Genomic DNA, 26,567 nt, shown 5'->3' on the forward strand with positions numbered 1-26,567 from the left:
GGTTGGGATTTTCATTCACATTGCATCTCATTCACATTGCTTAGGCCTTCAGTCACAGTGCATGTTCATTCCTTGCACATTTCCCCTACACCTCTCTCTCACTCCTCTTCGGCTGCTTCTGAAATGTCTGAGTAGTGTTTTTCCCCATATCATCGGCTATGCAAATGTTTGCCAATCTGGGCGAGGTGTATATAGCAAGAGCAGTGTGTGTGTGTGTGTGTGTGTGTGTGTGTGTGTGTGTGTGTGTGTGTGTGTGTGTGTGTGTGTGTGTGTGTGTGTGTGTATGCGTGTGTGCCCTGTGTAGGTCTATGAACACACATGAGCAGCCAAAATACACAGTCTGTATTGCTAGCGCGGCTAAGCATATCTTTGCCTTGTGCTACCTGAGGGCAGGTAGCGAACCATATGAGCACTCTGGTGGCCATATGCTGGAAATTGTTCAGTGTACCAGCTCAAAGGTTGGAGGGAGAGCAGGAACTAGCACTGTTTGCACATTAGTCATAGAGACGAGACGTGTGGAAATACACACAGTGTAACAAGGCAGCCTTGGGGACCAAGCCATGATTACAGACTATAGGGGCCTCATCCACCTCTCTCTTACAAAATATAACATGGTTATATGACCAGAAAGCCATACAAGAAAAGCTATGTTGAGTAAGACTGTAGTCAAAGCATTTCATCAAATGACAGTCAACAAGGAGGCTAGGAAAATAATCCTGAATTGCAAAGCAGTCAGTGACCCCCTGGATAAATGACAAAAAAGTTAGGTCTAGCCTAAATTGCAAATTGGCTATATAAATTACAGTATTCGGAAAAACTGCCAGATTAGCTGCTACATTATAACTCCCAATTGTTCTGTAGCATCAACAGTCTCATCTCATCCCATTTGGTGTCTTAGAGACGTCGAAGCACAGGAGGATGCTCAAGCTTCCGTTTTCATTGCCAGGTAAACTGGCGGCAAGTTGAAGTCGTGGACCAGTGCCAGTAGACACATCCCCCTCCCACACCTGGCTCTCCTGGTTCCGCGTTAATTTGGTTTGACCCTGCCCAATCACATACACCTCCTTCGCCCTGGGGATTTTCACACAGAAGCGCACCTTGGACATGGGCTCAAGCAGGCCAGTGCGTGGCTCGTACAGCACACCGCCTCCGGCCCACTCGGAGTAGCTAAGAGGATATGGGGGCCAGCTGCCTTCCCAGTGACTACGCAGCACATAGTCGCAGATGTGGGATAAGCTGGTTTGTTTGGCTGGGCCGCCAAAAAGGCTAAGCCTGTAGACGCCTGCGTCAGGCAAAGCCACATTCACGGTGATCTCATGATCGTCGCAGGAGAGCAGGACGTACCGGGAAATGGGGTACTTGGGCTGCTGTCGCTCCTCCCTCGACAATTTAGCTGAAAGCTGCAGGCCGTTTGGGTTACGGAACGTGATGTTGCACTGCCCCTTCTGGCTGTTTATGACGGCCCTGGTGTGACTGAAATCCCTGAGACCAACTTTGAGAGTTGAGTTGCCTGGTCCGCAGTTACTGCTGAGCTCAGGCGGGAAGATCTTATTGATGGGGGTCAGAGTGCCACCTGTGCAATGCAGTAGAAAGTTGCCAGCCTGGTCGTAAGATTTACTATTGCTCTCTCTGTCCTTCACAAACACAGCTAAGCGGTAGTAACCCACGAATGGGCAGAGGACATGACAGCTCAGTTGATCTGGCTCACTTTGTGTAGCTACACATCTCTTGGCTTGTGATTTATCCAGGTTCTTGTGAAAAAGTTCGCATGTGATCATCAAAGGTTTGGTGGTTGGTAGCACCATCTCGAAGGATCCAGAGTCCAGCATGATTTTGGCTTCATACTGGCACGGCTTGAGTCCCATGTCCTTGGCATTTTGCAGCAGGCCCCAAGACTGTGAAGGGTTATCTGGAAAGCTCTCCAAAGATGAAGCCCTGGGACAGTCCATCAGAAAGTTGCAGACCTCTGTGTACTCGCCTGGTGTGTTGGCTGTTTTGGCATAGACTGTGATGTCAAATGTTCCCTGAGTGGGAGGACGAAGCAGAAGCTTCATGTGAGTTTGGGTGATGGTAAGGAATCCAACAGATGTATCCAATTCCTGTAACACTGAGCCACTGCGCTGGTGAGTCTTGTACATGAAGTCTACGGGTTCGGGGAAAGTCATGGAAATAGTGGCATCGCCATTCTCTGAAATGAGAAAAAAAATCAATCCAGTAATGACAAAAACCATGCTCTATCTTCATCTTCAATTCACTTATCTTCTACTATGGCAGCATTTTGATTTAGCTGTTCAGTTATTCAGACCGCTTCTCAATGTCTAGTGTGCTTCCTTCGAAGTGTATCAGCCTTCGTAATCATGCCCAGTGATTGAATACTGTTTGGTGAATTCTGTGGAGTATACAATCACTGGCCGTGACTAATTAGACTGACACACTTCCAAGGTTCATACACTTGACATTGGGAAATGGTGAAAATCACAAGTTGGAGAGCGAAACCATAACATGAACATTTTAGTCTGGCAACGCACATTTCAGAAAGCTGAGGGCTGTGGGTGGGACTAAGCTGTTGTGATTCAAACAACATGCTGTGACCAATCAGAGAAACAGTGACCAACCCACCCCAACCTTGACAAAATATTTTTTGCCGCAAGGCAGGTTTGTCTAGTTTACAAGGCTAGTAGAATAGCATATTAATATGTAAAAAATGTATTATTACAATAACGGCAAGTTGTATGTGACATTCTGGCAGTCATTATTGATTTTCAATTCTCAACAATAAGATGGAAGTGCCAACCTGTTACTATCAGAAATTGTCTGGGATGGTGGAGAGTCAGTTCTAACTGGTAGAACATTGACTTCGTTTGGACCATCTTCTGGAACTCGTCCAGTGAGATAGGCTGCTTCATGAGCTGCCACTCTTGGTCGTCCGGAAAGTGGGAACTTATGAACTTGTCAGGGTCAGTTAAGAAGTAAAACTCGTTGTAGCTAAAAAATAGGAAAGCATTGTTTTGTGAATACAATGTATTTAAAATATTATGTTATATATGTTACAACATTTTTATATTTTGTAACATTTATGTTATAATTATAACATTTTTATTATATGGTGTGACGTCATCGGTCGAATGCTCCATTCATTTCAACGGGGCTCCCCAACGTTCGCACGTCTGTTATTTTTCGATAACGGACGGGTTAGTCTATAACAGACCGCTGTCAATGGCAACAAGACTTTTCACTGCTAAAGCGACTTTTCAACAAGACTCTAATCAGCTGCTGTGATAGACAACACCTGTTGTCCTGGCTACCTAGCTGTTGCCTAGCGGTGTTCCACAACGGCACTGTTTTGTTTTGCGCAGCAACAATCTTAACATTAAATTGGCCTAAAGAAATGTCCCCGCCATGTGTGAATCATTTAAGTATATCCATATAATAAGCGGGTTAACTTTCAGCGAGTCGGTCGCTTTGTGGAATAGCAGCACTTCAGAGAGAACAAGACCCCTCCGCTCCGCGTCGGGGTCTTAAGATTCTCTCTGTCGTGCTGCTATTCCACGGTAGCGACCTTCTCGCCGAACGTTAACCCTTACATAACGTTGTCATGATGTTTCTAAAACTGTGATATTGCATTGACATTTATATGTTAACAAGCAGTAACAGCTTACAGCAAGTTAATCGCTCTCACCTTTTGGTAAAAACTCTTTTTTGAAGGTCGGTGTTTCCTGCTCCCCAACACACGTCCAATAGATACCAGTGTCCACGGATCTGCACTGCGTTCCAGGCATGATCAGACTTGGTGCTTTGGGCATTAACACCTGGGCGGTAGCTAGCACCTTTGCTATGTCCACTCACCTCACGGCATTCTACCCCGACCTCCCTGCAGAAGCACACACAGAAGAGAGGTTGGTCAAAGACACCTGTCATTAAAATGTAGTCCCTTACTGCAGATGGGCCCATTGACGGGGATATTCACTCTTGGCTGAGAACACTCAACTACATCATAACAACATTGCTATGACAATGCAGAGAGTCTTAAGTAACCAATTAAGACTTGGTCATTTCAATTTGGTGACAATAAGGTAGGCTCTGTGCTAAGGGGTTAATGGAAAGACATGTAGTGTAGGCCTACATGCTCTCTTAATCTTCATTTTTTTCGATTGATTCCATGCACAAAATAAGTGCTTCAGACAGGAGTAAATACAACATGTTTAGAGGAAATTATTTACACGGTTGAACCTCTATGGGTCTCATGAAGCATTAACAGTGAATGGATGCTTGACTTTTTTTTTCTTTTTTTAAAAACATTTGTCTCTTTGTCATCTATATAGTACCTGCACATCTCCTGGCAAAGACGAGAGTATCCACAGCATATGCCCAGGCCTGTCTGCACGACCCGCTCGGGAGTAGTGATCTTCTCACTAAAGCCCAGGTATCCACTGATGTCGTACTCTTCATGGACATGCGATGATGGCGAAGACAACCACATCAACAAATAAAAACATATGAGCATGCCATCTCTCGACTCCAATGCCAACTCATACGCTAATATCACAGAATGACATTCACAGACCATGACTCATTTAATTTTTAATCCACTTCCCAGCCACGTTTAATCAACATTCCCAAGGCTTAGCCCAACAAACATATTTATTGAGGACATGCGTCTCATGCTGTCTAGCAATGACTGCTGTTATAGGCCTAGACCAGTGGTTCTCAACCTTTTTTGAACAAACGCCCCCTTGGCGTCATCATAAGCCTCCCAACGCCCCCTTGACCTCATCATAAGCACGACAACGCCCCGCTTAGCATTAAAAAAATGAATGGACTAATGCCCACCAAGCTCTAAGCTCTGCCCCCTCTCAGCTGTGTCCTTCTCCAGGCCCCCCCCTAGAGCTCCCCAACGCCCCCCATGGGGGTCTGTACCGCCCCCGTTGAGAAGCACTAGCCCAGACAAATGTAAACTGATCTTGCTTTAAGGGTTGCACAAGTTCTTTCGCAATAACGTTCGGTTCAGCCTTTGGCAGGCTGCACGATCATTTACTTGACACTTAAGGTCTTATCGTTACAGCAATCTTCGACACATATATTGCACTGTAATAATATCATCCCCTTCAAAGCCTATAAGCGAGCTTTGGAACTTATGTCAGCTCGCAATATCTGTGACGCTGTGACGCTTCGACGATAAACATTATTGGCCTTCGTTTAGCCTGGCTGCACTTTAAATCCTGCTAATTTATAACAGTAAGCCAGTCTAATATTAACTGCGCGGTACGGATATTACAATGTCATTGGAGTAGAATGAATGGAGTGGTGTGGCGTTATGGGACTGACCAATGTTGTGGCAGATCCAGATCCAGATTGCTCTGAGCTTCTGCAGGTCGGTCACTGCACCCACAGTAATGGCTTGTGTGATGGCCTTGATAGATACGATCCTCTGTTTCTTCAGCTGCAAAAGAGAAAAAAAGAACAGCCAATTTTGTGAATAATATAGTATGTTCTTCTCTCTGTCATACACACACACACACACACACACACACACACACACACACACACACACACACACACACACACACACACACACACACACACACACACGGGGCATTTCTTAGTGGGCTGAGAGTTCTCTAAGGCTATTTTTTTTCTCCTCAATTTTCTTAGAGACTGGCCCACAGTATAGAGGGGCAGCACAAAAATGGCCACCGCACGCACACACACACACACACACACACACACACACACACACACACACACACACACACACACACACAAAATTCTGTATGTTTGGAAATGGAGACATGATAGGCTACGTGACATCTATCAAGGGGGAAAAAAGCATGTTACTCGTGAATGGCTGGGTTTGCCAGGCTGGGAGAGGCTTACAATAATGCATTTGTACCGTGGGCAGCTGGTTAAGGCCGGGTTTATTTTATGTTAGGGTGTGCATTCCAATATTCGACCTTGCTGTGCTTGTGGCCTCACGTTTTGCTGATGCCCCGCCTCCGTGGAGAAAACAATAAAGGTTCCCCGCTGTCAGCCTAGCCACATCAATTTTTGGAGGACTTTTCTTCATTCACCATTGAGTTTGCAAATGAGAAAATGACTTTACAATTGCGCTTTTGCGAGATATTGAAATATAATAGGCCTACTGTTGTCAGTGATGTCATCATGACATATTACTTCGTGGTACAAGGCCACAAGCACAAGTGGAGGACACAAGGTTGCATATTGGAATGCACCCATAGCCTTCTGTGAATTCTTCTTATCTTATCAAATGCAGAGATAAGTGGATAAGAGCAACAACAGTGGGCAGATCGCTGGCGGCATCTCACCTGTTCTCCAGTCCTGATGACGTGGGCGTCAATCTCGCTGAAGACGGCGGGGCTCGGGAACAGATGCTTTTTCAGCTTCCTGCTGCTCTTTCTTCTCCTCAGGCTTCCTTTCTTGCTTCTCTGCGAGGCGCGCAGTTTGGTGCCGCGCTGCTGGACGCTGCTGCTGTCATCATTGATTACTCGACCTATTACGCTGTCGATCTTCTGGTCTTCCGTCTTCGGGAAAATGTCGTTGAGCGGCCGTTTTTGTAGTACCGTGTGGCCCTTTTGACTGCGCTGGGTGCCATTGCTCTTCCTCCTCTGGCCCCTCGTGGTGTTGTTTTTGCTCCTCTGGGAATCATTCGGCCGTTTGCCAAGTGCTGCCGGTTCCACTTCTTCTTGCTCTTTGACTTTGTTGTCTCTTGGTATGATTTCTGCCGGTGTTTCGTAAGTGTGGTTTGTGAACACCTCCGTCAGGGGTTTTCGCTGCCTGGTTTGACTTCGTTGAGTGCCGTTATTGCTCCTCGTCCGGCGTCCTGCGCTGCTCCCCTTGGGCCTTCTCCTTGAGGACTGGGGGGATGGAGCTCCTTTCTTGGACACCACCACGCGTTTCCCTTTCTTTTTGCTTTTCTTCTCCTTCTTGTTCTTGCGTCGCTTCCTCAGTTTGGTGATGACAGCACCCATCTTCTCTTTTCTCCTTGGCTTTGATCAGATCTGGGGGGCAAATATACAGTTACAATAGGCTTGTTACAATATGTAGTAGATTCTCACTGCAGATGGCGTCGCTGTAAGGCCTATTCACTTTTTGCTGAAAATACTCAACTACATCAACAACATTGCTATGACAGTACCGAGAGCCTTAACCCCTTAGCGCAGCAATATGTTTCTCTGCAATGTCACTGCGATGTTGTTATGATCTAGTTAAGCATTTTCAGCAAGTGAATAGGGTCGCCGGCGACCCCAGCTGCAGTAAGAGGCTACGCAGATTAAGATATAGTCATTACAATTTTGGTGTCAGTAAGGTTATAGCAAATACTGGGGTCAAATACTGTGCGCTGTACTGTATAGTGTATATTTAGAATGCTTCAAATACTTCAGTCAAACTCTTAAGTTTGTTTTCATTAATCACTGCCTTGAGGATAAATGGGGGTGGCGTATACAGACTGAATTTATCATTGTTGAGCATATATGGATTTTCATCATAGATAAATTACGGAAAAAAATACAGAGGCCATGACCTCTGTATCCTCAATGGTTGTTACGGCCATGGCCCTGCGCTAAGAGGTTTATTAACCCCTTCATGTAAAGTCTGTATTATGAGCTCGTTTACCATTAATGGTAATAACCAAGTCTCCCCTTAATGCCAGCAATGTTGCTATCATCTAATTTAGTTGAGCTTTTTCAGCTAACACTGAGTCAAATTGCTGGTGATCCCTTCTCAATGAAAGGGCTACAGCATCATCAGACCTGACCCACTGTACATCTAAATTCATTAATACGTTTGATATCTTTAAAAAAAAAAACAAAAAAAAAACGCTCTAATGTAGTCTAGTCAAGATTGTAGGCAGTTGAGATGGTATGGAAATGAATCCATTTACCAGAAGTCACTTTTCTGCCATTCATTTAGTCTTGCCTTGGCATATTGGTTTCAGACCCAATCTCCATCATTTGAGTCTTACCTGAATACGCTTCTAGCATTTACTTTGCCTTTTATTTGATGGCTTTCATGGTATTCAGATTCCTGGGTGACAGAAAGAGTCTAAAATTCCACATATAAATTATTCGACCAAGAGTTTCTCTCTGGCAGAGGTCTCCTCTCCTTAGAATATTCAAATGCTCTTTAGTATTCTGTCAGCTCTTCGGCAGCAAAAGAGACAGGCATTCACATTTGATGACTGGGTGAGTTTAGCCCTTTTTGTAAGAAGCATGTGTGATAATAATAGCTTGGATAATACAGCGCCACTTTTCATGTCAGCCATCAAAAGAGAGAAATACTGAATAATGAAACGCCTCCGTGCCCTTTTAATATATTCGGTCTTTCAACCATGCAAGATTAAACAGCATTTTTTTCCCCCTCTCTGTCTACGAAGACATCACTATACACGTAGCAGTTATAGAAATGTCAAACACTGTTTTCAAACAGATCACCTCTCCTCATGCTTTCCTTTAAATGCCATTGTACGACTGAAACCTTGAGATTGAATTTAATGTGTCTTGCAATGTCGTCTTACCTGTGTCCTTCACAACGTTCTGCTCAGTGGTGTCTCTAAGTCTGCTCAGTCACCCAGCTCTCTCTCTCTCTCTCTCTCTCTCTCTCTCTCTCTCTCTCTCTCTCTCTCTCTCTCTCTCTCTCTCTCTCTCTCTCTCTCTCTCTCTCTCTCTCTCTCTCTCTCTGTCTTTCCTCCAACTTTCATCTCCAACTGATACGTCTCCTTAAAAACCCCACATATTATACTTTGATACTTTGCCCTGGCTGCAGGCGTAGTATATTACCTATTTTACCAGAACCAATACACTGATAACTGTAATTAGACTAGGTGGGGCCTACTTACTACCTATCAAGCCGTAATATACAGCAGTCTTCCCGGAACTTCCTGGTTGGAAACTTGTGCAATATTTGCTCAAGGGAATGTTTATAGCGCCTTTTCTCGTATGTGTGTGTGTGTGTGTGTGTTGGTGTAGCATTACTTTGTTTTGTACACATGCAAACTCATGGTTGACCTAGTAAGGGTATCCTCCCAAACTCAGCAGTCTAAGTTGGCTGTGTCAATATATGGTAAGAATTCTGGTGTACGGGTATTCCAAGAGCAAAATATAGGGCAAACAATTATTTTGAGCCTAGTAATCTAGAACGAATCTGCCCAGCGCCCAATGACATTTATTTCCACACTGGTCCATACCCATAAAGGAAGTGATGTACCCTGTATGTACTGTATGTATGTGGTTTGTGAACACCTGTATAATTTACTCCATTAACCCAGTAAGAGACACGGTCCCTGTAATAAATTAACTGTTACCATAATGTCAATGACAAACTCGTAATGTGAAAGCGTCAAGTGAAGTGAAAGCCCAGCTGGGAAACTCCAACTCCCATTGTCATTGTGACACAGCACTCCACAGCACACAAGTGCAGACTGCACACAACGAAATAGCATTTATGCCTCACCCGTCCGTGCAAGGTATTACAAAAGGCCCTGTTTACTGTCACTGTGGTGTTGTACTGTGGCAGTTAATTTTTTTTCAGTGGCTATTAGAGCGTTCCACTGACTGCACATTAAGGGGCTACATTGCAGAATCCCATGTTACGCAACTTGGGGAGAATCCAAGGTAGATAGATAGTATGAAACGTTATCTAGGCTGACCATGTAGAGTAGTAGGCCTACAGTAGCCAAGCCACGTCCTCCTATAGTACGTTCAGGCCGACTGAGAACTGTGCTGGAGCCCGTTCCCGCACCTAATCGCGAACCGGCCGTTGTGTTCACGCCACAGATATTTGCGTTAGCAAACCGGAAAGTTGGTTCGCAATGCGAAACGCAAAATACTACGTTTTTCTCCACGAACCATGACGACAGCGTGGTCGTCAGCAGGTTCATCCGGGTAACGCAGTCACGTGCGGGAAAAGTTCAGAGCCCGGTATGAACACGGGCGGTTCGCAGATAAGCACTTTAGTGCTGAACGTAACTGGTGCGGGCACCGGCTCCGGCTCCGTTCTGGTCGGCCTGAAAGCCCTAATAGTGATGCAACACTTTCGGAGTTGTTTTTTGTCATGCCAAGAGCAATGTAAATATCGTTTCTGATCTCCAGAAAAATCGGAAACTCTACCCACTTTGTCGGAAACCAGTCAACCAGTAGCAAACCTAGGGAGGCGGGTCAACCATGCCATTTGAGAAACTGAAATTGTTATGCTCTTGGTCAGACCAAGTCTCAAAAGAATTTGAAAGTCGATCATAATCAGGCTAGGTCTACTACAGTGTAGAGTTAAGTCCTGTTGAAACCTACAAAGGGAACTCCCAGACCAGCCAGACCAGATGGGCTACATGCAGGGCCGGATTAAGATGGCCTGGGGCCCCAAGGCTACAGGTTGCTGTGGGGCCCCCTGGAGGACAAATTTTGTGGAATTTACATACTGTCATAATTACGAGCTAGGAATTAAGGATTACATGTCTACCAACTGTAGTCAACATGTCAGGTTCATTTTTCAATATTGCATCTGTCACAATTGTACAATTTTTCACTTTTGGCCAGCCAGGGGCCCCTTGGCAGGTGGGGGCCCCTAGGCTGCAGCCATATCTAGCCTGTGCCTTAATATGGCCCTGGCTACATGTGATGATGCAACAGGGCCAGCCAGGAGAGCTGTACTTTGGCCCAGTGGGCAAAGGCATGTAGTGAAATGAAAGGAAGTCAAATGGCAAGGGAGTTTCTATTATTGTGCTGTTGTGATATGGTCTTCAAAGTAAGCAGTAAAATCGCACAGGTGTGTGTGTGTGTGTGTGTGTGTGTGTGTGTGTGTGTGTGTGTGTGTGTGTGTGTGTGTGTGTGTGTGTGTGTGTGTGTGTGTGTGTGTGTGTGTGTGTGTGTGTGTGTGTGTGTGTGTCTCTGTGTGTGTATGTGTGTGTATGTGTGGTGGGTTTTTCTGCTTTATCTGCTTTATCTGACACAGACTGATAAAATGATAAAGTGATGCAACCCTAATCAGTGGCAACTCCTGGAAGTTCAAGTCAAGTCAGCTTTTATTGTCGTTTTCTTCATATGCACAAGTCATACAAGGAAAATGAAATTACGTTTTCTCTTTACCATGCCAAGACAGACATACACAGGACTGACATTTTGCAGACTGACCTAAAGTGCAAGATAGGACAGGTAACAGTGATGGACTGGTAACAATAAGTGATTAATAATAAATACAATAAAAATGAAGTTCATTAGGTTTCATGTCCTCTCTTTCGTTTCCTTATAAGGAACATTTATTACTATGCAGTAGATTTGGCTTATATGGATATTTATTCACATCCGCATTGGTTGCAAAAATAACACAGAGCAAATCAATCACTATTTGAAATAGTATAAATAAAATCTTGTACAGTGCTAGGCATACACGGAACTAATTCTTACACTACATGGCATATGCAGAACTAATGCACAGCTCTAATTCTTTGTGAAAAATAAAATCCATAGTTGACACAAAAAAGATTAACGTTATATTCAATGCATTACTAAACATTTTAACAATGACTCACAATGAGTCACTTTACAGTTCAGCACCTGTCATCAGTCAATGACATGTTAGTTCACAAAACAACATGAGGCTTGTAGCACCTTTTTTATCACCATTCAACCTCATTGTCATCTCACAGTTCATTCTGCACACTCAAGACATCAAAGGACATGATAATGTTCATGTTTTGGCAGCTGTCCCCACTGCCTGCAGTACCCATGGCTGCCAGCTTGAGCTGGGAGGCGCTGTTGCCCGTGTAAACCTCGCCCTCCCACACACGGCTCTTGTTGAGCTGCAGCTCCGTGCGCTGCTCACCTTGCACGCTGACCCGCCCGGCCCCCGGCACCCTGACCCGGAAGCGCACCCACGAGTCAGGCTCCAGCAGGCCAGTCCGCGGCTCAAACAACACATAGCCCTTCTGCCAGGCCGTGTAACTGCAGGGGAATGGCGGCCAGGACGTCTCAGAGCTGTTCCTCAGGACAAAGTCACAGAGCAGGCCGAACTCTTGATTGTCAGAGCTGGCGCTCTTACCATAAAGGCTCAGCTTGTAGATGCCGGACTCGGGAAGCGCGACGCTGACGGTGACCTTGCTGCCGCTGTAGGTGAGGAAGACGTGCCGGGTGAGCGGGTGCCCGGGGCATTTGCGGCGGTCTTTGGATAGCACGGCGTGCAGCTCCAGGTCCCGCGAGTTGTGGAAGGTGATGTTGCATTTCCCCTGCTGGGTGGCCAGCAGTGATGTCGCGTGGCTGAACTTGGACAATCCGGCATCCAGCGTCCTCACGCCGGGGCCGCAGGACGGGCTGAGGTTGGCCGGGAAGAGCTCGTTGAGGTTGACCATGCCACCCGTGCAGCGGAGCAGGAAGTTGCCCGCGTTCTGGAAGCCGTCGCCGTGACTACCATAGTCCCGGACGAACACGGAGAGGCGGTAGTAGCCGACGTAGGGGCAGAGGACGTGGCAGGTGAGCTGGTTGGGCTCGATCTGCGTCATGAGGCACTGCTTGGCCAGCGTCGTCTCGAGGTCTTTGTGTGTTAGCTCACACAGCACCATCAGAGGCCTGGTCGTGCCCAGAACCAACTCGAAGCACCCAGACTCCAGTACGATGGCGTCAGACCCGTACACGCATGGCTTCAGGCCTAAGCCCCAGGAGTTCTGCTGTAGACCCCAGGACAGGAAGGGGTTCTCTGGGAGCTCTTCGACGGGCGCGGGCTCCGGGCACTCCAGCGTGAAGGAGCAGACCCATCCAAACGTGCCGGTGGTGTTGGCGGGTCGGGCGAACACGACCACGTCGAACGTGCCGCTCACGGGAGGCATGAGTTTGAGCTTCATGCTGCCCTTGGTCACAGTGAGCAGCCCGATGGGAGAGCTGAGCTCCACATGGTGGCCATTGGAGCTGTGCAAGGAGGCCTGGTAGGTGAACTCCATTGGCTGGGAGAACCCAATGGCAATTGTGGCTTCACCATTCTCTGTCAAAACACAGACAATGAAGTGTGAAGAATTATCGACAGTTGATTCAATGGGCTCTGTAAATAAACCTTGACTTGACTTGATTTAATTTCAAAATACATACATAATTCCATGCATTTATGAAGATTTAGTAATGGATTTTTTTACGGTAATCACCTGTTACTAGAAGGAAATGTTTGGGGTGAATGAGGGTAAGGCCCAGTCGGTAGAATTCCGAGGTCCTGAAGACTCTCTTCTCAAACTCCTCCATTGGGATGGGCTCCTCCAGTAGCTGCCATTCAGTCTCATCCGGACAGTGAGAGTTGATGAAGTTCTCAGGATCAGTCAGGAAGTAGAAGTCATCATATCTGTTGTTAGAGACATGAATCAGTAATGAGCGACTTGAATTCGGAGAAATGCATTGCTAATTTAACACTGAGAGCACTCTGGGCCCACATACACTCTAGTCTATAGGATGCTAAATCGACTCTGGGTGTTATTAACCATGAATTTATGAGAAAGACTTCATTTTTTAAGGAAACCGCGTAGCTGATACAGTGATTTTAAGATTGTTTTATCTGATTTTTATATAGAGTGTGGTAACCTTGCCATTCAGTGTTGGGGAGGTGGTCTTTCCGTTAAGAACAGACACATGCTGGACAAAGTTACAAATTTAGGTTGTGTTCAATAAAGACGCTTTTGCACACCTCTGTAGTTGGGCAGGTGCGTAGGATGTTATCCCAGCCGGGTTGTCAGTCAAGTGAAAAGAAATCCCGCACACTGTCCATTCCACCAACAAACTTTAATACAACGTTTCGGTCATCCGACCTTCTTCAGGTTAAGTTACCTTTAACTTTACCTGAAGAAGGTCGGATAACCAAAACGTTGTATTAAAGTTCGTTGGTGGAATGGACATTGTGAAGGATTTCTTTGCACACATTTAGGCTCTAAAATAACTGGTACGTGTACATCTATCAGGCAAATTATCAGTTATCTCAAATAACTGGTAAATCTATCCGGCATATTTCTGATGAGTACACGACTACCTGAGCCTTAAAAATATTGAACGATCCATCTCAACCCCTTTTCTTGGAATACTCCCCCCTACCCTCTGGCTTTAGATACAGGTTACCCTTCTTCTAGACAAATAGAGGGTTAACATCTTTTGTGCCTAGAAGCATACAACTTTTAAATAAGTTAAATTCAAACAGAATTATTGTACAGTAATTGGATATATGATTTATTTATTTTTTTTAATCTTATTTGCATGTTCTGTTTTGTCTTTTTTAGTCTAATCTTGTCCTTGTGTGCTATTGCAATGTCTGTCCAAATATTTATTGTTTATTGTACTTCCAAAACGCCCAGAAGACAAATTCCCTTCGGGGCAGTAAAGGTGTATTCATTCATTCATTCATTCATTCATTCAATTAGCACAGCAATATTTATTGTGTACAAGCCAGTGCCACAAATTCCAAATTACCTGATTGTACCTGTCCAATTGCCCTAGTATTTGGATAGGTAAACCCAGGTATTGTGTAAGATGTGGCATTGAATTGTGGCTTCTGATTGCTAGTTGCTGATCACTGGACATGATATCGTCTGAGAGCAAACACAAGCAGGTAATTCCAGTGCTTCTGGGTCTTCACCTTTTTTCCTTGGTGCTCATCAGTGTAGGGGCTCTCAAACTTGGTCCAGGTAGACAGATGCTGAGGCACTCAAGGTTGCAATATTTTCACTTTTTATTTGGCTACAATGCCTCACAATGTAGCCAAATAAAAAAGTAAAAAAAATTGCAACCTTGAGTGCCTCAGCATCTGTCTTTCTGGACCATCACCTGAGAGCAGGCCCACCCAGTCTGTTTGAGGGCCCATCTGTTTATTTATTATTTCTTGCGACATTCCTGAACAGTAAAGTAAAGGTCAAGGACCTGCAAAGCAATTACACGAGTAGAGGGGCGCTGCGGTGCACTTCGGTAGTTGTAATACAACCTGCGTCATTTTCCAACCCAACCCTATATCCCTTTCTCCCACTCTTCACTGCTCTTTCCATAACCACTTAACCCTGTAAGACACAACCCCTGTTATCAATTAGTTGCTATCAGAATGGAAATACAATGGCCAAGTTGTAAGGTATTACTTAAGGTTCTGTGCACTGTCATGGTGGTGTAGTACTATTTTACTGTAGTTAAGCTTTTTCAGTGACTATTATCGTGTTCCACTGGTGGAACAGCGTGTATAAGCTGCAGATTAATTCTTTGCTGAAGAAACTGAACGACATCATGATAAACATGTTACCAAGAGTACAGATTAAGGCTGGGCCATTCCAATTTTCATGAAAATTCGGATGCTCTGCGCAAAGAAATAAGTCAAAAGTAAAAAAAGATAATAATTAATGAATGCCTATCTCACCTCTTGATGAAAGATTTGTTGTCCAGGTCCACCCTGCCTGCGCCCCAACAGGAGTCCAGTAGATACCAATGGCCATGCAGCTTAACCGCATTCCACATGTGGCTGGACTTGGTATCCTGGAACGTTTGGCCTTGCCGATAGCCAACACCTTTACCATGGCCAGAGACCTCCTCACACTCAATGCCCACCACCCTATAGAGAGAAGAGAGAAAGACACACTGGGTCAGTGAGTTCAGATACAAACAAGGAATATTCCATTGCAACCGACTGGTGACAGACAGTATTCATTTTTGCTCACGAGTCATGTACACACTTGATTAATTCTGAATGTGGCTGTGTCCAGCTGCAGAACGCTGTTTCACACTTGTGAACGTAATATTCCAGAACTTATTTCAACCGAATATTCCGTTTTAGAACTGGTAAGTGTGCTCATTGAGTGCGTATACATGCAGTTCAGTATCCCGAATATGATCGGGATATTAAGTATCCCGAATTTGCGTTTGCGCATATAAACACTTCAGTATCCCGAATAAGCCCTTATTCGGGATACTGAGAAATCGGGATATGCTAGGTGGAGTTTTCCGAAAGAAGCCGGGATACTGACGCATGTATACACCTTATCCCGAATACAGGAGCTTCCCATGGAACGCTGTTGCTGGTATCCAGGCTACACGCATTTGAAGAGAATTCTATAACGGCCAAGAATGTAGACTGGGATATAACGTTCTGTGCGCATATAAACACCTTATCCCGAATATGATCATAACCGGGATATGCCTCATATTCGGGATACTGAACTGCATGTAAACGCACTCATTGTGACACAGCGCATAACAACACACAGTGAACACAACGAAATGCACCTATGACCTTTTGCAGACCAGTGCAAGGAGGTAGCGAAACCAGACCGTATCATGCTCAGGGTACCTCGTCACGGAGGAAGATGAAGGTTGGCTGGTTATTGAGTCCCCCCACCTACCTGTCGATGTGGGCAGGGCTCTAAATTAAGACTGTTAATGGGCGATGTTGGTGAAATACAAGTTTGGCTGGTAGAAGACCAACTTACTATCCACTTTGATCCATTAGTGAATGTGTGTTTACCTAGTAGGATCTGCCAATCATTTTGACTGGTGATGGAAAAAAAAGTCAATTTAAAACCCTGGATGGGGGGATGCAAACCAGCAATCCTTAAACTCAACCTATAAGCCCAACTCTCTCAACATTTGCCTATGACAGTCCATGAGAATCGGATAAGAAGGAGGGCGAAAATATTACGGTCAAGCAATTTTCACTGTAATGAACTGTGGGCTGCACAAAGCACTCAGTTACAGATGCTTTATGGCCCATTATGGCGGCCGGGGGCAGGGGAGAGGGGAGAGGGGCATTATTGCCCATTATTATATGGTTGTGACGTCATCGGTCGAATGCTCCATTCATTTCAACGGGGCTCCCCAACGTTCGCACGTCTGTTATTTTTCGATAACGGACGGGTTGGTCTATAACAGACCGCTGTCAATGGCAACAAGACTTTTCACTGCTAAAGCGACTTTTCAACAATTAATCAGCTGCTGTGATAGACAACACCTGTTGTCCTGGCTACCTAGCTGTTAGCGGTGTTCCACAACGGCACTGTTTTGTTTTGTGCAGCAACAATCTTTTGACATTAAAAACTATAATAGCCTAGACTTCACATTAAATAGGCCTAAAGAAATGTCCCCGCCATGTGTGAATCATTTAAGTATATCCATACAATAAGCGGGTTAACTTTCGGCGAGTCGGTCGCTTTGTGGAATAGCAGCACTTCAGAGAGAACAAGACCCCTCCGCTCCGCGTCGGGGTCTAAAGATTCTCTCTGTCGTGCTGCTATTCCACGGTAGCGACCTTCTCGCCGAACGTTAACCCTTACTTATATTACTGCTGAGGAGAGCACTTATTAATTAATTAGCTATTTTGGGTCCAGACTGTCCTCACAAAACCTGAACGAATGGTTGGCTCGCTCTTTAGAGCAGGGGTTTTCAATATGGGGGCCGGGGACCCCTGGGGGGCCGCGAGGAGGTGCTACTGGGGCCGCGGCAGGTTGGCAAGAAAAGCATAGCAGAACAAATTAAATCTTTCAATGAATTATATCACTAATGTACAGCAAAATAAACCAAGAAATATGCTTAACAATATTCCTGCTAGTTAAGAACTCCAATATATTACGACTATGAACATTAGTCACAATGGTTGTGAAAGGGTATGCACAAAATTGTGTGGCACGACCCTAATAAGGGGGGCCTTGGCTGGAATTTGCTGGAATATGGGGGGCCTTGCCATGGTTAAGTTTGGGAACGGCTTCTATAGAGTATAACCACACAATCAACACATGCTACATAACAGGCAGCTATGCATACTATTATTAGCCCTCTTGAAGCTTTTGACAGACTTGTTTGCTTGTTTGTGAAGTCAAGTCAAGTCAGCTTTTATTGTCACTTTCATCATATGCACAAGACATACAAGGAAAAATGAAATTACGTTTTCTCTCTATACCATACCTCTATATCAAACTTCAGAGAATGCAGATGATCTCATGGTTAATTTTAATGCAAGGATGACCCATATTATGGATGTTATTGCCCCCGAAAAAACCAGAACAGTGGGACATAAAAAAGCCCCTTGGAGAATGAATCCCACAGTTATATTGCTAAAGCAAGAATGCAGGAGGGCTGAAAGACAGTGGCGTAAATCCAAACTTGAAGTCCACTACCAAATCTATAAACACACACTCTCGAAATACAACCAAGAAATTTCTAAAGCTAGACAATCTTTTTTCTCTGACATAATTAACAGAAATATTAATAATGCACGCGTCCTGTTTGGCACTGTGGAAAAGCTAGCAAGGCCCCCAAATCAAATGCCCTCTGAGTTCCTCTCAGTCAGCAAATGCAATGAGTTTGCATCCTTTTTCAAAGGTAAGATTGAAAAAATACGTACAAACATACTCACACATGTGCAACCGACCCAAGATTCGGACCAACTTGTTACGGTGAAGTTAAATCCTAACCTCATGAGAAATTTTAATTTAGTTGATGTGGACATTCTTAATAGAACGGTACAAAGTCTTAGCTCCTCTACATCTGACTTAGATATTCTACCAACAGCCTTCTTCAAATCCATCTTACACCTAATATCACCAGGTGTACTTCAGATCATCAACACCTCACTACAAACAGGCATATTCCCAGGCTGTCTGAAAGAAGCAGTTGTGAAACCCTTACTGAAAAAGAACAACCTGGATGCACTGGTACTAAACAACTATAGGCCCATATCCAATCTACCATTTATGGGTAAAATAATAGAGAAAATTGTTTTTAACCAATTAACTGCCTTTTTAATGTCTAATAGCTATTTTGATAAGTTTCAATCTGGTTTCAGTGCTGTGGTAGGCACGGAAACAGCTCTTATCAAAGTTATGAATGACATAAGATTGAATTCTGATGCTGGCAAATCATCCGTCTTGGTACTTCTTGATTTGAGTGCTGCTTTCGATACAGTTAATCATTCTATACTACTACATAGACTGGAACACTGGTTGGTTTTACGGGCATAGTGATCGACTGGTTAAAATCGTACTTACAACAAAGAAGTTTTTTTTGTCGCCATTGGAAGACATACTTCATCACCAATGTCTCTGGATTGTGGGGTCCCCCAGGGCTCCATTCTGGGACCACTACTGTTCAATCTGTATATGTTGCCACTGGGACACATTATCGAGAATAACTCCATAAATTACCATAGCTATGCGGATGATACCCAGCTCTACTTATCTATGTCCCCCAATGACTACACCCCCCTTGAATCACTCTATCATTGCATGGACCACATTAACAAATGGATGTCTCACAATTTCCTCCAGCTGAACACAGAAAAAACTGAAGTAATTATATTTGGGAAAAGAGAGGAGAGACAAAAGATTGCTACTATCCTTGAAACGAAGGGACTGAAACCAAGGGAAACAGTTAAAAATCTTGGGGTCCTCATTGACAGTGACCTAAATTTCAACAGTCACATGAAAGCTATTACTAAGTCTGCATTCTATCACATAAAAAAACGTCTCTAAATTTAGGGGCCTGATGTCTAAACATGATCTGGAGAAGCTAATACATGCCTTCATTTCTAGTAAAGTCGATTACTGTAACAGTCTGTTTACTGGCCTCCCAAATAAGACCATTAAACAGCTTCAACTGGTACAAAATGCAGCTGCAAGGGTTCTTACAAAGACAAGGAAGTTTTGACCACATTACTCCAATTTTAAGATCGCTGCATTGGCTCCCAGTAAGCTACAGAATTGATTTTAAGGCAATGCTACTTGTATTTAAATCATTAAATGGAATGGGACCCACATATCTACTGGATATGTTTCAGCTGTATGCACCGGCCAGGTCACTAAGGTCAACGGAGAAGAATTTGCTGGTGATTCCAAAAGTCAAAACAAAATGTGGAGAGGCAGCCTTTAGCTTCTATGCTTCAAAGCTTTGGAACCAGCTTCCAGATGACGTAAAAAATGCACCCACTATTGATAGCTTTAAATCTAGACTCAAGACAAAGCTGTTCTCAGATGCTGTCTTAAATTATTGAATGAAAAGACGGTAAAATAAGAGAAGTAAATTAGTAAAATAAGAATTGTTTTTCAAGGTTTTATGTTTATTTATGTTTTATTTTATTATTATTTTTACCTTATGTTTTATCTTAATGTTTTAAATGTTTTTTTTGACTCTAATTCATTTCCCTGTTTTCCTTTCATTTACATTTGTTAACTTTGTGAAGCACATTGAGTTGCACCTGTGTATGAAATGCGCTATATAAATAAACTTGCCTTGCCTTGCCTTGCCTTACCATGCCAGGACAAGACATATACAAAACTGACATTTCCAGACTGACATAAAGTGCAAGACAGGACAGGTAACAGTGATGGACTGATAACAATGGGCAATAATAAATAGTAAATACAGTACAAATGAACATTTAACATTTAACATTCAAAATTTAACATTCAACATGTAACAGAGATAAGATAAATAAGAAAAATAAACAGTGGCAGGAGGCGAGAAGTGGTAGTGTGGTGGTGAGGAAGGAGTAAAGTGGCCTTTAGTTTAATAATTACACTGCACATCATCAACTATTGTCTTGGAAAAGGATGAAAATGTTCAATATATCCCATGACTCGCCCTGTGTTTTGCCTCCTCCAATTGTGTTCTCTGCCATGTCGTTTGGGGTCAATCATTTATTTCCTCCAAATTTAGGAATACATTTTCAGTTTGATGCTAAGTGTTATTTGTGTAGTGTAGTGCTGGTGTGTGACCATCATCAGGGTTGTTGCCACTCTTTGTCGGATCGCCACACATAATTCAACAAAATGGAAGGAAAAAGTTCCTCAGTCACCAGTTGACTTTGAGGGATACAAATATTACTCATCTTGCCGCACTGTACTTACAGCACTCTTTTTATACACTTTACATTCATCGTGTTAGTCCTACTCTTTTTTAAGTGTTGAATTAACACTGTGAAACTTAACTATGGCAGTCTATTTGCCTTTGAACTAGTAAAAAAATAAGATAACGGAGTGCCACAGTTTCCTGCTCTTTATTTTTTGATGTCAACTTTACCCACTCACTGTTAGAGCACTTGTGTAAAAAGGTCTGGAGCAACGCAGCGCTTCCGTTTTTTCCCCTTTTTTCTGAAGCTTTACTATGTGTTAGTGAGTTAAGCAATGGGTAGATTCATTGCTGACCTGCACATCTGCTGAAGCACGCTGGAGTAGCCGCAGCACACCCCACGGCCCGTCTCCACCACCTCCTCAGGTGAAGTCACCTTCTTAGTCAGACCCAGGTAGCCGCTCACATCATATTCTACAGATACACATGCACGCAGGCGGACACACACACACACACACACACACACACACACACACACACACACACACACACACACACACACACACACACACACACACACACACACAGAGTTCAAAAAAGTTTCCGTTAAGCATCAATATGAAAAAGAACAGAACGTAGGAATACACTATGCACAGAACAGTACCGCATTACACAGGCCATTATAATGCTATACAAATGTTTGGTGCCAGTTTTATTGGTGGCGAGTAAATGAATCACTGACCTCGAAAAATACACAATCAATTGCAATATTAATGTACAGGTAATGATCATTTATATATATTACAGGAAATTCAAAAGTGATCAAACATTTAGACAACATTGTTGCTAATGTAAACAGCCGTGCCCAGTGGGGTTTTTTTTCATTATTGATTAATGCGGTTCTAATTTCCTACAGGCAGGCAAGCAGGCTTCTCATTATTTCAACATAGCAAAAGCCACAGCTGTCATGTTGCATTGGCACACTGACAATACATCCGGCACAATCTGTCTCAGACCCAGACAGACAGACAGACAGATAGACAGACACAGACAGATAGACACAGACAGCCAACAAATAGACAGACATACAATAGACAGACAGACAGGCAGACTGATAGACAGGCCACAGACATACAACAGACAGACAGACAGACAGACAGGCTGATAGACAGACCACAGACAGACCTGCAGATAGACAGACAGACAGACAGACAGACAGACAGGCAGACAGACAGACTGACAGATCATGTAGTAAACAGCCTGTTGTGTTGTTATTGTGACTATAGACATACAGCAGACAGACAGACAGGCTGATAGACAGACCACAGACCGACATACAGACAGACAGACAGACAGGCAGACAGACAGACAGACAGACAGCTGTAGTAAACAGCCTGTTGTGTTGTTATTGTGACTATAGCAGCTGATGCTGCTGATGGTGTGCTGCTGTAAACACTACAGGCTCACTACAGACTCTCTAGTCTACACACTGACAGCTGCTTGTCTTGTCCAATATGGATGTTTACAGTGCCCAGAGGGCCGCCGTCTAGCTACGCTTGGGCAGCAGCTGCTGCAACATGCACAGTAAAGATTGCAGTGTTAACTCAACACTTAGAGAGCCAATTTAACACCTTCTGAAGTGTATTTCGGCCCAACATACTCTCTAAGTGTTGAATTAACTCTGAAGAATTCACAATGTGGGGTGGAAAAAGCGTAGGCTGTGTACAGTACGCAGAACATGACCTCAGTGACCCCGTTCCTCTATCATATCAGACGTGTCAATCCTGGGTTCAGACAGTACAAACCCCTGCCAGAAATGTCCTCCAACCAGCTCTGAATCAGATGATCATAATGCTGATTGACCAGGGCCAGTTTTACCAATAAGTAGACCAGGCTATAGATGGGTTCTACATTTTTGCTTTCCCCTGGCTGCGCGACCCTTGCTGCGCACAACTCAACCTCTGATTGTTGGAAACCGCTGTCAGTCAAAACATTAGCTCAAGTGGTTGGCTGCCAATATCTTGCCCCTCCTCACAACACCATGTTTATAAACAAAACAAAAACCCCATGTATTATAGCCCTAACAATGTTGCCCATTGTAGGGAACCACCACCAATCAGCCTCACCTTGATAAAAAAGTAAGTAATTAAAAAGTAATTCGAAAGTGAAAGTGAAAGTAAATGAGAAAGTAATTCAAAAGTGCCCCATGTCCATATTCCGCCTGGGGCCCCCAAATGAGTAGTAGAATCGCTGCTGTGATTGACAGGTAGACTAGTTCGCTTACTGAATTCAGCCGTGTTGAAAGGAAACCGTGCTGACCCAGGATTTTGACACTTCTGCTCCTCATTAACCACTAGGCCTCCTCCACAGTAATCACAGCTAATAATGCATGATGCACCAGCAGTGCAATAGACCTACAACAACACAACCAACGAATGTAACATAAGCTCACAATCAAGATGAACTTTTCCTAGTCATTTTCATTTGTATATAGTTTGTATACTGTATGTGTTTTTTGTGTGTATTTTTATTATTTATTATTTTTCAAGTATATGTGTGTGTGGTATGTTTATTTGTATGGTTCTGATTGCCTCTCTACTGCCAATAAAGTTTTTTTTTTAAATAGACATAGACTTCATGAGCTTGTTGATACCAAAAAGGTGCTGTTACTTGGCACTCTGTTACGCAATAGTACTCTCATCTCTTCTCATGTCATTGCAGTGTTGTCATGATGCACTTGACTTTTCTCAGTGAAAATGGAATCAGATCACCAGCTATACATAAGTTTATCGTCTGTAAACAATGGTGACCCTGTCTGCGCACTGTTCAACTTCTGATTGTTGGACGAGGCTGTCGGTCAAAAAATGAGCTCACGTGGTTGACTGCTTAGCATCATGCTCCTCCTCACAACACAAATGTTTGTAAACAAAAAAAAACAATGTATACCATCCAGGTGTGCAGATAAAATTGAAATGTTTTTTGTGGCCTTACCGTGGCTGATATGGTAGGGCACACGTTTGCCACTCGGCCGACCCAGGTTCGATTCCCGGTCCGGGTCCTTTGCCTGTCCTTCCCCATCTCTCTCTCCCAGCTCACTTACTGTCTCTCCTTCACTATCTTACAAAAACCAATAAAGGTGGAAAAGCCCCAAAAAAATACTTTTTTTTTTTTTTAAATTGTGAATCTTTTAGTTGCCCCTAATCAACATCTGGCATTCTACGTTTCTTTCTTTTCCTAGTCCAATGTCTGTACTATAGGCTATAAATAGTAAACCAATCTGTTCACACTCACCAATGTTGTGGCAGAGCCATATCCAGATGGCCCGGAGTTTCAGCAAATCACTCTGTGCACCCTCGGTGATGGTTTTTGTGATGGTCTCCAGAGAGTAGATCTTGTTGCTCCTCATCTGTAAAACAGTTGGCAATGCTGTTTGTAGTGGAGATGTAACAACACCACAATGGCCTCATTTAAATGAGACATTTAATTCCGAATAAACTCATTTTTAATTCTGAATAAAACTTTATTCCACTCTGCAAACATCATGTAAACACTTGACAATTAGGAATCAAATGAAAGTGTAATTGTAAACTCAACTGAACTATTCGTTCAGAAGTAAAACATTACGTAAACATGGCCACTGTCTCTTAGAATACAATTTATGCTGTATATGGGACTTGTGTTTTATTTGGGCGCTATATGTAAGCCTGCCAAAAACTGATGCTGCAATCAGAAAACTGTAAAGGCATGTCATTGTTGTCCCACCTCAGAAATAGATTAGATTAGATTAGATTAGATTAGATTAGATTAGATTAGATTAGATTAGATTAGATTAGATGAAGAGAATGTAAACAAATGCCAAATGCCATTCTGCCTGAATGATGGTCACTAAAAATGGCCAATTTATCCTCTCTTTCAACTCCAGTAACATCAAGGCCATGAGTATGGTTGGACAGCTCAGACTTTCTCCAAAGCAGACCCTGCCGTGTTTTAAGCGGTAGGCCACTGCACCAGAGATTCTTTAAGTATATAGAGATATGCCAACATAATAGGTTTCTATGGGCACCTAACACGACCAGGTTCCGGTCTGCCTAAAGGGCCATGTCATAATGCTCCTACAATGAATAGAACAGTCCTTAGGTCTGCCTAGGTCTGCCTAAGGGGGGCCATAATAGAACCAGGAAACAATGGGCCAATGGAGCCTCTCTCTCTCTACTCTCTCTGACTGCACTGTTACGCCAGCAACCTGTGTACGATTCATGGTCCTCTCCTGTCTCTCTCCCGCTCATTCCCATGTCCCGTTCTTCACTGTCCTGTCTAAATAAAGGTTAAAACCTCCCAAAACTGTTACATGTATTTACAAAAATCTCTAAAGCTCTCACCTCTTTTCCAACTCTGACGGCGTGGGCATCAACCTTCTCAAAGACGTCTTCACTTGAGAGCAGTTCTCTCTGTAATTTCCTCCGTGTAAGCATAGCAGTAGGACATGACTTATCAGAGGCTACCTGTCTCCTCTCCTTACTCTGTGTGGGCCTAGTAACCAAACAGCTGGCACAAGGTGCCCTCCATCCCCCCAAGGCTGCATGTTGTTGTCTGTCCGCCGCCACGCTCTTCTTCTTCACCCCCCCGGACGGATGGACGGACTCCTTGCTCTCGTCCGACAGCTGCCTCTTTGCCAACGGCCTCTGGGCGGCGTCCCTGTCCATGGTGGCCCACTTTTCAAACACGCTGCTCCTCGCCAAAGTGACACCGTCGTTACCACCACCACCACCACCACGACTGGCACCTCTGCTGCTGCTCCTTGCAGATGTGACACCCCTGCCAACATTGCCAGGAGAGGACGGCACCATATCTTTGATGCCACTGCTGCTCTTCAGCTTTCGGCTGTCCTCCGCCTTGCCCGGCTCCACTCTGCGCTGTGCCTGGTGCTTCACCATGACAGATGTATCTGCCACCTCTTCAGATCGGGGAGACGACGGGGCAATGGAGTCATCGACGGGGGCATCAGAATCCCGTTGCGGAGGCGGAGGCTGATGAGGCCTCTCCTCCACCTCCTCCTCCTCCACCTCCTCCACCTCCTCCTCCTGAGTGCCAGTTTTTTGCTTGTTTAGACCAGGATAGGCATCCCCTGCTGCTTTTGTGTTGTTGTTGTTTTTGTTGTTGCTGTTGTTGTTGTTGTTGCAGTTGGGCTGGTGATTGAGTAGGCTGTCAACATCAGTCACAGACAGCTTTTTTGACTTTGAAGCCCCTTCACTCTTCAGTTGAAGAACACTGCTCATGTTCCTTGTTCTGTAAGAAACATTAACAAATGACAAAATCAAGATTTTTTTTGATTGACCTGATTGTCAGAAACACAGTAAACTCAAGGTCCTTTCCTGATCCTTCCCCTATCTCTCTCTTACTCATTGTCTGTCACACTCTCTCACTGTTCTGTCCAAATAAAGGCTTTTAACAGGCCAACAGCGTTTACCACCAGGCCATTAGACTTTTGAATTTGCAGGACTGCTGAGGAACATTGCTGTCTTAAATGTTATCCATCTATCCTTTTGGACATTTCTGTGTGTGTGTGTGTGTGTGTGTGTGTGTGTGTGTGTGTGTGTGTGTGTGTGTGTGTGTGTGTGTGTGTGTGTGTGTGTGTGTGTGTGTGTGTGTGTGTGTGTGTGTGCGCGTGTGCGTGTGTGTGTGTGTGCGTGCGTGTGAGAGAGAGGGGGGGGGGTGTTGAGTATTATGCACTTAATCTCTGCTGCACTTTAAGTGGGATGGGGAGCTGGGGGGGTCAAGCACTGG

At 44.2% G+C, this 26,567-nt stretch overlaps 2 protein-coding genes across 2 annotated transcripts in view; both read right to left on the reverse strand.

Moving 5' to 3' along the window:
* Positions 1-217: 217 nt before the first annotated feature.
* LOC134439761 (kyphoscoliosis peptidase-like) lies at positions 218-7,010 on the reverse strand. Its single transcript, XM_063189670.1, has 6 exons — positions 6,324-7,010; positions 5,326-5,440; positions 4,326-4,443; positions 3,680-3,871; positions 2,795-2,985; positions 218-2,188 (listed from the first exon to the last, which is right to left on the reverse strand). The coding sequence occupies exons 1-6, from the start codon at positions 6,984-6,986 to the stop codon at positions 873-875; spliced, it is 2,595 nt and encodes an 864-aa protein (XP_063045740.1). The 5' UTR covers positions 6,987-7,010; the 3' UTR covers positions 218-872.
* Positions 7,011-11,650: 4,640 nt separating this feature from the next.
* LOC134440008 (kyphoscoliosis peptidase-like) overlaps positions 11,651-26,567 on the reverse strand; it is an 18,457-nt gene continuing 3,540 nt past the window's right edge. Inside the window, exons 3-8 of the mRNA XM_063189934.1 lie at positions 25,163-25,737; positions 24,075-24,189; positions 21,140-21,257; positions 15,370-15,561; positions 13,139-13,329; positions 11,651-12,981 (exon numbers count right to left, since the gene is read on the reverse strand). Coding sequence (XP_063046004.1) covers positions 11,651-12,981; positions 13,139-13,329; positions 15,370-15,561; positions 21,140-21,257; positions 24,075-24,189; positions 25,163-25,737 — 2,522 coding nt within the window. The remainder of the gene's footprint in view (positions 12,982-13,138; positions 13,330-15,369; positions 15,562-21,139; positions 21,258-24,074; positions 24,190-25,162; positions 25,738-26,567) is intronic.

Source organism: Engraulis encrasicolus, chromosome 23, assembly GCF_034702125.1.
Source record: "Engraulis encrasicolus isolate BLACKSEA-1 chromosome 23, IST_EnEncr_1.0, whole genome shotgun sequence".
NCBI classification, from domain to species: domain Eukaryota; kingdom Metazoa; phylum Chordata; class Actinopteri; order Clupeiformes; family Engraulidae; genus Engraulis; species Engraulis encrasicolus.